The following is a 13,690-nucleotide window of genomic DNA, read 5'->3' as shown; positions in this document are numbered from 1 at the left end:
GCATCCCCTGGGGTCAGAAGAACCAATCACATATCTGGAATTCCTGGCCATAATATGGTAATCAACCAAATGTTTATGAATTTGCTCCTAGCAACTAAAGGCCAGCCACTCATAAACCAAATACTTATGATGACAAGCTAAGCTCTGCATGTGATGACTGTATACAAAACTACCAACACAGAAACTCTCAAACCAAGGAAATCACAGCAGGCAATACAAAGTGCTGAAATCTAAAGATATTGCAGAGGGTCCTGGCAGCAGAGAAACATGCCCTGATAAAGATCACTTAAATTGGCTAATGACTTCTGAAATTCAGGTGATAGAAATCTTAGATGGGGGTTAGGTATTTCTATTTATGGTTATCTGACTAGATACAGAAGTAAGCAATTAATGTGGTGAACTTATATGACTCCATTATTGCTTCCTCTTCATTTTGAATCTGATAGAATGGGGCCTAGGATTGGGGAAACGGTAACCTAAGGATACCCAAGGTAACATTAATTAATGGAATAGATAGTTTGCTTCTACACATTCTCTAAATCTTTACATATAATTTAAATCACTTTAAGGGCTTGATAATGCTATTCTGCAATGATAGAATGACTTTAATGGTACTGGAAAAACAACTTATTAACCTTTTTGTCAAGCTAGTAACACAAATACAAGCAAAAAGTCTATTTAGATGAACAGGGAGTTTTAATATGTTATCTTCCCCACTTTATTAAACTAATACAGTTCAGCTTTAGATAAATATGTATAGTACTGATATAGGTTTAACCAAAATAAGCACTTAAATACTGGCAGCTTGAAAAAAGATTTTTATTTTGATAAAGTATGAAATATTCTAGAAGAGTGCAAGATTACCGCAAGGCAAATTCAGAAGCAACCTCAGATAACATTGTTTACATTTCAGTGAGCTAGTGTATTTGGTTTTATAACATTTTGTAAGTGGGTGAAAACACAACATCCTTTTAAAGGGATGATATAATTTTATTTCATATGTTGATGAAGCTGGAATTCTTATAAGTTATATAAGTGCATATAAATTGAAACAAGAGAGCAGGAATGAAATGTAAGTGACCAATGCAGATTACATTCAGGTACTGTAGTTATTTTCTGTCCCCAGAGGGCTCACAATCTAAGGGAGTAATTTTTTAAATCACGTTTGGGCCTCATTGCAGGTGTTAGTGCCCTAATGCCCATGATAATGCCATAATACATACATTAAATAACACGTCGCAAGATGTGTATGCAAATTTGAAAACATTAATCATGTGGGTGGAGTAAATGAAAATGAGGGGTGCTTAACATTGTGAGATAGATTTTAAAAACATACGCGCGCGCGTAATTTTGTTCGTGCACCAGGCGAATACAATGTATGGCGTCCCTCTGCACATCCCTAACCAACAGTGTCACAAAGCAACTAATGTGGTAAGCATAAAAGAGTACATCAATAGTGGTTCATCACTTCAAATCATATAAAATCTTTACTGATGGTAACTGTGCTGTTCTTACCTCTGACTGTGCATGTAAAACTGCCCCCCCCCCCCCCCCCCCCCCACCAAAATGTAGCACACCACCAAAAATCTCACCCAGAGTTCAGAATGCCCCTTCTTACAGTGGTATAAAAAGTTGACTAATATTTATGTCTTCCTAAAGGTTATCCTTCTCTCTCTATCTCTCTCTGCCCTCCCTGTTTTGGCCATATCACACAACTATTGCAGGCATAATGCTGGGGAAAAAGGTGTAGATAATTCCAGCATTAAATTCCATGATAGCATGTGTTATATTATCACACACAGGGGTAGGTTTTCGGGGGGTACGCGCGTTAGGGATGTGCAGACAAAAAGTTTGCGTTCATAAGTTGATAAGTTGAAGGTGAGGGTCGATTTTGTTCAATATGGACATATGGAGAATCCCATAAGTTGAGGGTCTGTCCATACGTTCACCGGTTCCCTAAATAAAAATTTAAACCCCTCACCCTCCTTAATCTCCCCCCAAGACTTACCAAAACTCCCTGGTGGTCCAGCGGGGAGTCAGGAAGCCATCGCTGTTTTGCTTTGCGAGGAGCACGTGACGTCGGCGTCACGTCGGAGTGACGCGGACGTCACGTGTTTCTCCGCGCCTCCGCTCCGGGACCCCCGTTGGACCCAACTGGAACTTTTGGCCAGCTTGGGGGGGTCAGGAGGCCCGCGTCACTCCGACGTGATGCCGACGTCACGTGTTTCTCCGCGCCTCCGCTCCGGGACCCCCGTTGGACCCAACCGGAACTTTTGGCCATTCAAAGGATCCTGTGGTGGAACTTTAACTAAACGCAAGGGAACAATTTTGTCACCTGGTTACCCTGAGCCCTATGACAACAATCTGAATTGTGTATGGAAAATCACAGTGCCAGAGGGAGCTGGCATTCAGGTAAGAATGTATGCATTTTACATCTTCTTCTTCTTCTATATTGAATTTAATCTTTTCAAAGCTGACAGCCAGAAAAGAAAAAAATATTCATACAAATTATGGTGAAAAATAAGGATACAAAAACTTTTTTTCTCTGCATACCTGGAAACATTTGATATCCAGGTGTCCTGAGATTGTTTTGAATTAGCAGGAGGAGGGGTGGTTTGCTTGGAACTTTCTCCTCTCTCTGTCACATACCAGTGCTCTCTCTCACACTGGCTCTTAATTACACACCTATACACACATGTTCTCAGTCACTCACATATACACATGCTTTTTCTCTCACTTATATAGGCTCTTAGTTACACATTTACACACATGCTGCCCATCTTTTCACACTTACACACACAGGCTTTCAATCACACACATACATGCTGTCCTTTTCTCTCACACACAGACTCTCATTCACATGCTTACAAACATGCTCTCTCTTTCTCTCATTTATACACAGGCTCTCAATCACATACTCACATGCTCCCTCACCTAAACCAGCTCTCAATCACACACAGACACACATGCTCTCTTTCTTAGACACATAGGCTCTTAATCATACATACACATGATCTCTCTCACACACAAAGGATCTCAATCATACACACATACTCTTTCATACAAACAGATTTTCAATCACAAACTTACACTTACAGGTTCCCAGTCATAAACTTACATTCATTGAGCAGGTCTAAGTCAAAAAAGTTATCCAACAAAGGGGGTTATTTTGTAAGCTTATCGCACACGAAAAGGGACTTTTCGCACACGAAAAATCCCTTTTCCTGTGCAATAGGTTGCAGGGGGCAGAGTCGGGGCGGAGTCAGGGCCAGAAGGGGAGGAGTCAGCGTGGCGAGGAAGCGGACGTGGCAGTAACTTCACTGGCAGCGATAAGGTGATGCGATCGCTGCCGGCTTTCCCAGGCCCGCCCCCCCCCCCCCCCCCCCGTTACCGCGGGATTCACTAAGCTGTGTGACACAGGAAAATCCAGGCCCAAGTGTTAATATCACAATATAGCTGGATTAGTTATCTTGCTAAGTAACACCACCATGATCTGCCCACTGCCCGCACCCATGTTAGGCAGTTAGCCAGCTAGCCAGATAAGTGACTTATCTGGCTACCTAGCATCTGAATAGAGAGCCCACTGGTGCTAACATGAAAAAGATAGTGGAAAACAGGGTCTATGAAGTGATCTTTTACTTTTCACACTTGCTGTTTCTGATAGTAAAGGATGCTTGGATGTCAAAAATGTATATGACAGCATAGTCCTGATGTAACTGATAGAAAGGAACAGGAAAGCAGTGGACAATTTTCACTGGAGTGAGAATGTTGTCCAGAAAGTCCATGAGAAGCAGAAGACACCTCTTTACTTGTTCATTCAGGCTATAGGCACCTGGTAGATTTCTTCCAATCTAATGCTGCAGAGATTAAAGGAGGAATGGGTAAGTTTTAGCAATGCAAGCACTTACCTGGATACATCAGAAGTAGTCAGCACACAGGAATTTTTTAATCCTGTGGTTTGTCTGACTAAATTCTGAATTTAGCCAAACAAGATTTTTTAAAATGGATCTCTTAGGTAACAATGACATTTAAGATGAATTTATGCAACACATTTTTTTAAATTTTTTAAATATTTTAAAATAAAATTATAGATTTCTCAAGAATTTAGATAGTTTGATGATACCTTGTTTAACTTTAAAAAATAAAACAAAATAAAAACCTTCACATGCTCAGTATATTAAATGAAATTAGGAATACCCTAATCACTTTCCAGGAATCATAATCTCCCATAATTAATTGCAAATGGTAACATACAACACAGAGAGAAAAAACATTGGTAATATTAAGTCAAATCTTTGGACAAGACAAAAAAAAACAGACAGTTTCTGCACAATTTCTATGAAACATTTTGAAATGTTTCTATAAAAAGTATACTTTGTTTTTTTACATATATCATGTTTTCAAAATTGTGAATTAACATGACATTGTAAATGCATAGTAGTATATACATTAATTTTCTGATGATGAATGTCAGTTCCATAACCACAGAGACACATTCATTCTCTTTCACATACTTATCTGTGAATGTCAGCTGATCTACTCTCTAGCCAGATACTAGCATGCATTAGACTTAAATTGATTTGAAATAGATTTGTTCCAAAAAATATAGTTTTTCCTTTTCTTCTTCATTTCAGTATCTGGAAAAGAATGGATTTTGTTGTCCAATGTTTAAGTTTCCAGGGAACATTTATTTAAATTGAAAAATGACAAATATTGTAGTATCTTTTTCTTTCAAATGTTTTAAATCCTAATATGTCAACTTTCATTACTTCAGTCTTTTCTTCTGAAGCCCAGCATTAACTGCCAAATACATTTTTATTGAGATTTTATTTTGTTTTTATCCATTTTTTTCTTCAGTGCCCTGTGGTGGAACTTTAACTAAACGCAAGGGAACCATTTTGTCACCTGGTTACCCTGAGCCCTATGACAACAATCTGAATTGTGTATGGAAAATCACAGTGCCAGAGGGAGCTGGCATTCAGGTAAGAATTTATGCATTTTACATCTTCTTCTTCTATATTGAATTTAATCTTTTCAAAGCTGACAGCCAGAAAAGAAAAAAATATTCATACAAATTATGGTAAGCACTAACTACTGTCCCAATGGAATGGAATGCATGTTTTTCTTAACCACTGGGTTTAAAAGAATACACAGTTTCTGTGTGATCCCATTCAAAGGGATGCATAATATCCAAACATATACATTTTAAAATTTACTAATTGCTCAAAGGCACATAAAGAGTTTTGCTATTTATGATTCACATATAAAACCATCTGTGTGCCAACAAAATAATGTAATGGTTCCTCAATATGTGATATAATATATGAAAATAATGATTCCAATGTTAAATATATATTGTTTCAAGCTATCTAAAAGGTACTAGTATTGTTTAATTTGCTTTCTGAGAAGAGTCTCATGTTTTGGAATAATTACAGTGCATTTGTTACTCCATAAAAGGCATTTTTGTAATTTCTAAAGTGCTGTGAGAGTATAGAACATTATTTAAAATAAATCATATTAATTTAATGCCTTTCCAAAACAGTTCAGGGATATATTTTCAGAAACACACTTAGCTACATAGGTATACACTTACTTGAAAGCCCTATCAGAAAAAGCTTATTTTCAAACATAAGGTACATAATAACATAAGAACATAAGAAATTGCCATGCTGGGTCAGACCAAGGGTCCATCAAGCCCAACATCCTGTTTCCAACAGAGGCCAAAAACCAGGCCACAAGAACCTGGCAATTACCCAAACACTAAGAAGAACCCATGCTACTGATGCAATTAATAGCAGTGGCTATTCCCTAAGTAAACTCGATTAATAGCCGTTAATGGACTTCTCCTCCAAGAACTTATCCAATCCTTTTTTGAACCCAGCTACATTGACTGCACTAACCACCTTCTCTGGCAACAAATTCCAGAGCTTTATTGTGCGTTGAGTGAAAAAGAATTTTCTCCGATTAGTCTTAAATGTGTTACTTGCTAACTTCATGGAATGCCCCCTAGTCCTTCTAGTCCTTGAGTTTGAAAAATCAATTGTTATGCAATTTTAAAAGGGACATGCAGGTAAATTTTAAAAGGGACTTGCAGGTAAAAATCAGGGGTTATGTGCGTAGCCGGGCCTTGTGTATGCTGTGTGTATTTTAGTAAGGGCCCGGACACGCACGTAACCCCCGTTAAGCACAGAAGTGTCGAGCCCTGCAAAACAAGTGGGCTGGGGGGTGTGCTGGGACAGCGGCTTTAGACACTGGCCCAGAGCAGCGCACGCCAGCAGCCAGACTGTGGGCAGAATGTTATACTGCTGAAAGGAGCAGGTAAATTAAAAAAAAAAAAAAAAAGGTTAGTTAGGGTAGGTTTAGGGGTCAGGGAGGAGAGGGGAAGAGGGAGGAAGGGTTGGGTTAGGGATAGGAAAGTTCCCTCCCAGTCCGATCCTTAATTGGAGCAGACTGGGAGGGAACTGGAGTAGGCCTGATTTTTAAAATCCCCCCACGCATGTGCGCATGGACATGAAAATCCAGTGCCATTTGCCGCTGTGCCTGGGATCGTGGGCCAGCCATCGGCGCGTGTAAGATACATTTTTTTTAGAGGTGTTTAGCTTAGGGCTGGGGGGTGGGAGAGTTAGGGGAAGGGAAGGGAAGGTGGAGTGGAGGTATGGAATTTCCCTCCGAGGCCACTCTGCTCGGCATGCGCAAGCTGCACAATTGTGCACCCCCTTGCGTGAGCAGACTCCTGATTTTATAACATGCGAGCGGCTGCACGTGCATGTTATAAAATCTGGCATACATTTGTGCACGCTGAGTTGCGCGCACTTATGAACGCCCGCGCGGATGTTTTAATATCTGCCCCATATTTTTTTTTTTGCATAAAAATAATCTTGCTTGTGTAAAACACGGAAGTCAGTATATTTTAAAACATGCATGTGTAATTGAAATCAACTGTTTGCCTATTCCTTCACCAGGTCACCCAATCCTTCTTCAGGTCATTCAGAGTCTAAATAGTTCTTCAACTATAATTCCTTCCAGTTCACCCAAACCTCTCACCCAACCAATAGCAGACAATAGAGGAGTCTGCTATCAATTGTGCTAGATAATTAACAGTGTAACATTGTGTGAATAATTTCTCTAATAAATTCAAATCAGTTTCTTAGAAAATAGCAACTTATGTGCATTTCTCTTAGTCCCAACCCTAGAAAACCCCAGACCACCCCTTTTTTTTGCGCAGGTAAATGTGCCTGTGAAACAAAAAATCTATGCATGCTTTTGAAGTGCATGATTGAGTATAAGCTACTTACACATTTATATGCTAATTTTATATCCATGCCTCCTTTGAAAAATAACTTGATTATTAAAATATGCACAGAATTTTATTCCTTCCACAACAAATGGCTGTCTTAACTGGTGAAGCTCAATATATTTTTGCACCAATAACCGGAGACTAAGGGGTCTAAATAAAATGAACACAAAATCATTTTTAGCACAAGTTTGTTAAAGAGATTTTTAAAGAGTAATGTAAATGAATTTTCTATCCTTGTGGTAAAAAAAATGACAGAATTGGCTTGGTTATTAGAGATGTGAATCGTGTGATTGATCGTCTTAATGATCGATTTTGGCTGGGAGGAGGAGGGAATCGGATCGTCGCAGTTTGGGTTTTTTAAATATCGTGTAAGTCGAAAACCGGCACACTAAAACATCCCTAAAATAAATCCCCCACCCTCCCGAACCCCCCCAAAATGCCTTAAATTACCTGGGGTCCAGTGGGGGGGGAGGGCGGGAAAACCGGCACACTAAAGCAACACTAAAACCCACCCTGACCCTTTAAAATAAATCCCCCACCCTCCTGAACCCCCCCCAAAATGCCTTAAATTACCTGGGATCCAGAGGAAGGGTCCCGGTGTGATCTTTCACTCTTGGATCTCCGTGCATTGTAGAAATGGCACCGGCGCTACCTTTGCCCTGTCATATGACAGGGCAAAGGTAGCGCCAGCGCCATTTTGTTTTTTTTGTCCCCCGATGGCAGGAGCGTAGGAGATCGCTCCCGGACCCCCAGGGACTTTTGGCCAACTTGGGGGGGCCTCCTGACCCCCACAAGACTTGCCAAAAGTCCAGCGGGGGTCCAGAACGACCTCCTGCAGTCGAATCGTGTTGCCTTACGGCCGGCGCCATTTTGCGCAAAATGGCACCGCAAAATGGCGCCGGCCGTACGGCAACACGATTCGACTGCAGGAGGTCGTTCTGGACCCCCGCTGGACTTTTGGCAAGTCTTGTGGGGGTCAGGAGGCCCCCCCAAGCTGGCCAAAAGTCCCTGGGGGTCCAGCGGGGGTCCGGAACGACCTCCTGCAGTCGAATCGTTTTTCCGTACGGAAAAATGATTCGCGGTAGGAGATTGTTCCGGACCCCCGCTGGACTTTTGGCAAGTCTTGTGGGGGTCAGGAGGCCCCCCCAAGCTGGCCAAAAGTCCCAGGGGGTCCGGGTGCGATCTCCTACGCTCCTGCCGTCGGGGGACAAAAAAAACAAAATGGCGCCAGCGCTACCTTTGCCCTGTCATATGACAGGGCAAAGGTAGCACCGGCACCATTTCTACAACGCACGGAGGTCCGAGAGTGAAAGATCACACTGGGACCCTTCCTCTGGACCCCAGGTAATTTAAGGCATTTTGGGGGGGTTCGGGAGGGTGGGGGATTTATTTTAAAGGGTCGGGGTGGGTTTTAGGGTTGTTTTAGTGTGCCGGTTTTCCCGCCCTCCCCTTCCCCTCCCCCTTCCCCCGATTTACGATTTTTTAACGATAAATCGGGGGAATTGTTATTGTATCGCGGCTCTAACGATTTTTGACAATTTAAAATATATCGGACGATATTTTAAATCGTCAAAAAACGATTCACATCCCTATTGGTTATAGTGCTCTTATACATAGATAGCATAAGCAAGCCAACTGAGGACAAGTTAAATATTGTGAGTGCATTAAACTGATCATACTCAGCTCTCTTTTCCACTTGCTGACATAACTAAAGCTGGTATGTGTGTGTTACAATTAAACCTGGTATGTGTGTGTGTGTGTGTGCATGGGTGGTGCTTATCAGTGCAGAAGGAAGACATAGGAGAGCTAGTACCCTCCTTGAGGAGATAAAAGAAGAGTTCCAGGAGGAGAGAAAACAGATGATTGAATATTTAGTATGGTCTGTTCTCTGTATCAGTATGGATCATCAAAGAGTGGTGACAGAGGATATGTAGGGATAGAAGGAAGCATAGGAGGGGGAGATCAAAGAAGGAAACACTAAAAGGTAGAGATGTGAATCGGAACCGGAATCGGTTCGGATTCCGGTTCCGATTCACATGTGGTTTTTTTTTTCATCGGGCCCGATCGCAGTTTTGTTTATCGGTTGCGCTTGAGCTGATAAACAAAAAACCCACCCCGACCCTTTAAAACTAAAACCTTAGCTTCCCCCACCCTCCCGACCCCCCAAAAAACTTTTTACAGGTACCTGATGGTCCAGTAGGGGTCTCTGGAGCGATCTCCCGCTCCCGGGCCGTCGGCTGCCACTAACCAAAATGGCACCGATGGCCCTTTGCCCTTACCATGTGACAGGGTATCCGTGCCATTGGCCGGACCCTGTCACATGGTAGGAGCACTGGATGGCCCGCGCCATCTTGTGCTACTACCATGTGACAGGGGCTGACCAATGGCACCGGTAGCCCCTGTGACATAGTAAGGGCAAAGGCTTTCGACGCCATTTTGATTACTGTCAGCCGATGGCCCGAGTGCAGGAGATCACTCCCGGACCCTCGCTGGACCACCAGGGGCTTTTGGCAAGTCTTGGGGGACCCTCATGACCCCCACAAGACTTGCCAAAAGTCCAGCGGGGGTCCGGGGGCGACCTCCTGCACTCGGACTGTCAGCTGCCAGGTACCTGTAAAAAGTTTTGGGGGGAGTCGGGAGGGTGGGAGAAGCTAAGGGATTAGTTTTAAAGGGTCGGGGTGGGTTTAGGGGTTATTTTTGTGTGCCGTTTTTCCCTCCCTCCCACAAAATGATAAGAGAACCCCCACGTTCAATATCGTGGGTTTTCCTACCGTTTTGGGAAGCCCCCGATTTCTGACGATTTTGAAAATATTGTCCGATATTTTCAATCATCCTAAGCCCAATTCACATCCCTTCTAAAAGGCAACCCTAACTCAGAAGGGTGAAGCAGATGTATTTATTTATTCATATAACTATTTCTCCTTCTATAACCAACCTGTATTGTAGGTGATGCTTTGTCTGCTACTGCCTCAAAGCTCACAGATATGTAATCTGCTGCTCAAAAAAGCTTTTGGGGGCTCAGAATGCTCTTTCATAAGTCTCTGAATGCTAACAGTAGTCTTTGGCTGCACTAATAATATCAATTAAAGCAAAAATTTGTAGTATGGAGACCTATTGCTCGGAAATACATTTGAAAGATGTGTCAGAGTGTCACCTCTGTAATCTCCACTTCTATCATTGTCTCCTTCTCCTTCATGTCTACTTCGTCTTGTGCCTCATGAAAGCTTTCTTTGTAAATTTGATGTGCGCATGAAGGGTGGAGAGACTGTGGGAGCCCAATGGCTAATCACTTGCCCCTTGGGGAAGCACACTGCATGGATGCTATCTGGTTTTATGATTAACGAGAAGACGGGGGTTGTGCCTCTCATCTTCCTCCATACAAACAATGCTGTTCAGGATGAAGTCTCTGAATGCCTACAGTGCTCAGTGGCTAGATTAACTACAGCAATAACAGCAATGTTGCTGCAAACCAGGCCACTAGTGTCTTTTATTTATTTAAATAATTTAAAATGGGGGCGCTCTTGAGCCGCGACAAAGATGGCTGCTTGACTCCACAGCTCCGCCGGTTAGTATCTCTGTTCAGAGGGGAACCCACCTTTTTATTACTTTGGATCGTGAAATCTGTCTCGCGCAGATTAGCAGAAGATGTCTGCGGGTAAATCGGGCAAAATCGAAGCGGCATTCGCGGCTTCTACCGGCTCAAAACGGGCGAAGCAAGATCCGCCCACACCGGAGAAGCCCTTGGCCTCCAAAAACATGGCGTCTGCCGATTTGTTATTGCAAGAGATAAAACAGCTCAAAGACTTAATACAGCACAATATAGAAGCGACTACTGCGATTCGGGGGGACTTACAAAATATGGCCCAACAAATTGCCACCTTTCATACTAGACTGGAAGACGTGGAATCGCAGACTTCCTCACTACTAATATCTACTGTGTCAATCCCACGACTGACCACAGACGTGGAGCAACTTCAACAAGCTATGGAAGATTTAGCTAATAGAAACCGTAGGAATAATCTGCGTATTCTGGGGATACCAAAAGGAGCTGAAGGTACGGACACGATTGCTTTTTTGAGCGAATTGATTCCAGCATGCTTGCACATTAAATTCTCCCATGCGTTTGAAATTGAGCGCGCCCACAGGATTCCTGCTCGGCCACTTCGGAATGCTCAATACCCCAGACCGATTATTTTCAAACTCCTCCGCTATCCTCAAGTAATGGAAATAATAGCCGCAGCTAAAACGAAGGCACCGATTCAATACCAAGGCAGGGACATCCTTTTTGTCCCGGACTTTGCTAAAGCAACGGCGCAAAAGAGGAAAGCTTTTCTGGCTTACCGACCTCGGCTGAGGGGAATTGGGGCTCAATATGGCCTATTGTACCCTGCACAAATGAAAATTACCTACCACAACCAGACACAGATTTTCCTACAGCCAGCTAAACTGGAGGATTTTCTGCTCTCAGTGGAAAGTGCAGCTACTATGGTAACTTGATTTCTCTACTAGGGGAGCCCTCATTTAAGTCTCTTTACCACTCTCTTATTGAGGGTCTATATTGTGGTCCCGCATCACTCCTCTTGCTCTGCTGATACGATGGACAAACCACAGTTGTTTAGCTGCTTCTACGGATGGCGACACTAGTTGCCTCATATGTCATTTTGTGATCGATTCCTATTTTCCTTTTTTATTTGCACATCTTACATGGAGGACATCGTACTACAACAATATCTCTTTTTTACTTCCACAATGTTAAAAGATGTTTTCTTCCATTTTATACATGGATTTGGTGGCTCCCGGGTGTTAACGACCGCATTTTCCGGCACTGCTGTGGTGGGCGGCGGCCCATCTACTCCCTTAAGAGCCTTCTTTTCTGTTTGCTCACGCTAGGATGGCTGTCAGCCATTTTGGCAAACGTTTGGCTCAGAAACAAGGTGGATTTTTTTGGACTTCCTTTTGTTTTTTCTTTATCCTTTTTTTGGCTTCCGTAATCATGGCTACTCCTTTTCCTCTTCATATGCGACCTACAGGACTATATCTTTTTCTCTCTCTCTTCTTAAGCTCCCCATGCCTTCAGGAGAATGTGAAACCATGGCGACTGCAATTACCAATATTGTATTTACCTCCTTAAATGTGGGAGGCTTCTCACACCCTATTAAACGCAAGAAGATATTATGTTATTTACAATCGCTTCATACGGACATTGCTTTGATACAGGAATCACATCTTACATCATCTGAATCAATGAAACTGAAGCAACAATGGGTTGGCTCGGTTATTTACAGCCCAGCAGTCCATAAAAAGAGAGGTGTTTCGATACTGCTGCATAAGCGTCTGGATGCGCAAATTTTACATCAATTATCTGATACTGAAGGACGGTGGGTCGTGGCCCAAATTAAAATATCTCAACAAATCTTCAATATTCTCAATATCTATGCACCCAATTCTGATGACCCCGGTTTTTTCTCCGCAGCTTTTGCTCAACTTCTAGTGTTACCTTCAGCAGTTCAAATTATAGGTGGCGACTTTAATCAACCATTGGATCCATATATGGATAAGAAGACTACTGCTCGTCTACATTTTACCAAATCAAATAAGCTTCTGCATCACCTTATTTCGACTTCTGGTCTTTCAGACCCCTGGCGTCTTCTCCATCCGACAGAAAAAGACTACACCTTTTACTCATCTCCACACGCCTCCTACTCCAGAATTGATTTTTTTTTGGTCTCTGGATCGCTCATCCCATCTGTAATACAGGCACACATCTGCCCCATTCTGATATCGGATCATGCAGCGGTCACAATTCAATTGGCTCTGACTACTCCGATCGCCATCGATCATCAATGGCGCTTCAATTCATCCTTATTGCAGGATTCCAATTTTATGACTACTCTTCAATCTAAAATACAGGAGTTTTTTCAATTTAACTCTTCTCCCGATATAGCTGCTACCATGATATGAGAGGCTTTCAAGGCAACGATTCGGGGTGAAATAATTAGCTACACTGCATATACTCGCAAGCTTCAAAAAGCCAAACTACTGTCTCTTTCTGCTGAAGTTGCCGCTTTAACCAAAGCTCATATGGCCTCTTCTTCCTCATTGACACTGGCAGCCCTTATGAAGGCCAAATATCAATACAATCTTTTGCTCAGTTCACAAGTACAGCTTAGTCTCACACGTTCCAAAGCAACATATTATGCCGAAAACAATAAATGTGGGCATCTTTTGGCTTCCTATTTGAAGAAGAAATCCGAAAAGAAACGCATCACCTCCATACGATCTTCGTCCTCTCAGATCTTTACTTCGGACACAGAGATTTTGAAAGCCTTTCGGGATTTTTATGCTCAATTGTATCAATCTGAGACCTCTCCATCTTCGAATGACATTCACCAG

The 13,690-nt window shown here is 42.5% G+C and overlaps 1 protein-coding gene across 1 annotated transcript in view; it reads left to right on the top strand.

Moving 5' to 3' along the window:
- CSMD3 (CUB and Sushi multiple domains 3) overlaps positions 1-13,690 on the top strand; it is a 3,551,396-nt gene that overhangs the window by 2,732,819 nt on the left and 804,887 nt on the right. The window contains 1 exon segment of the mRNA XM_029591914.1: positions 4,858-4,982. Within this exon segment, the coding sequence (XP_029447774.1) occupies positions 4,858-4,982 (125 nt within the window).

This window comes from Rhinatrema bivittatum, chromosome 2 (assembly GCF_901001135.1).
Source record: "Rhinatrema bivittatum chromosome 2, aRhiBiv1.1, whole genome shotgun sequence".
Taxonomy (NCBI): domain Eukaryota; kingdom Metazoa; phylum Chordata; class Amphibia; order Gymnophiona; family Rhinatrematidae; genus Rhinatrema; species Rhinatrema bivittatum.
Note: the sequence above shows the minus strand (reverse complement) of the source record. Positions and strands in the feature narration are given on the sequence as shown.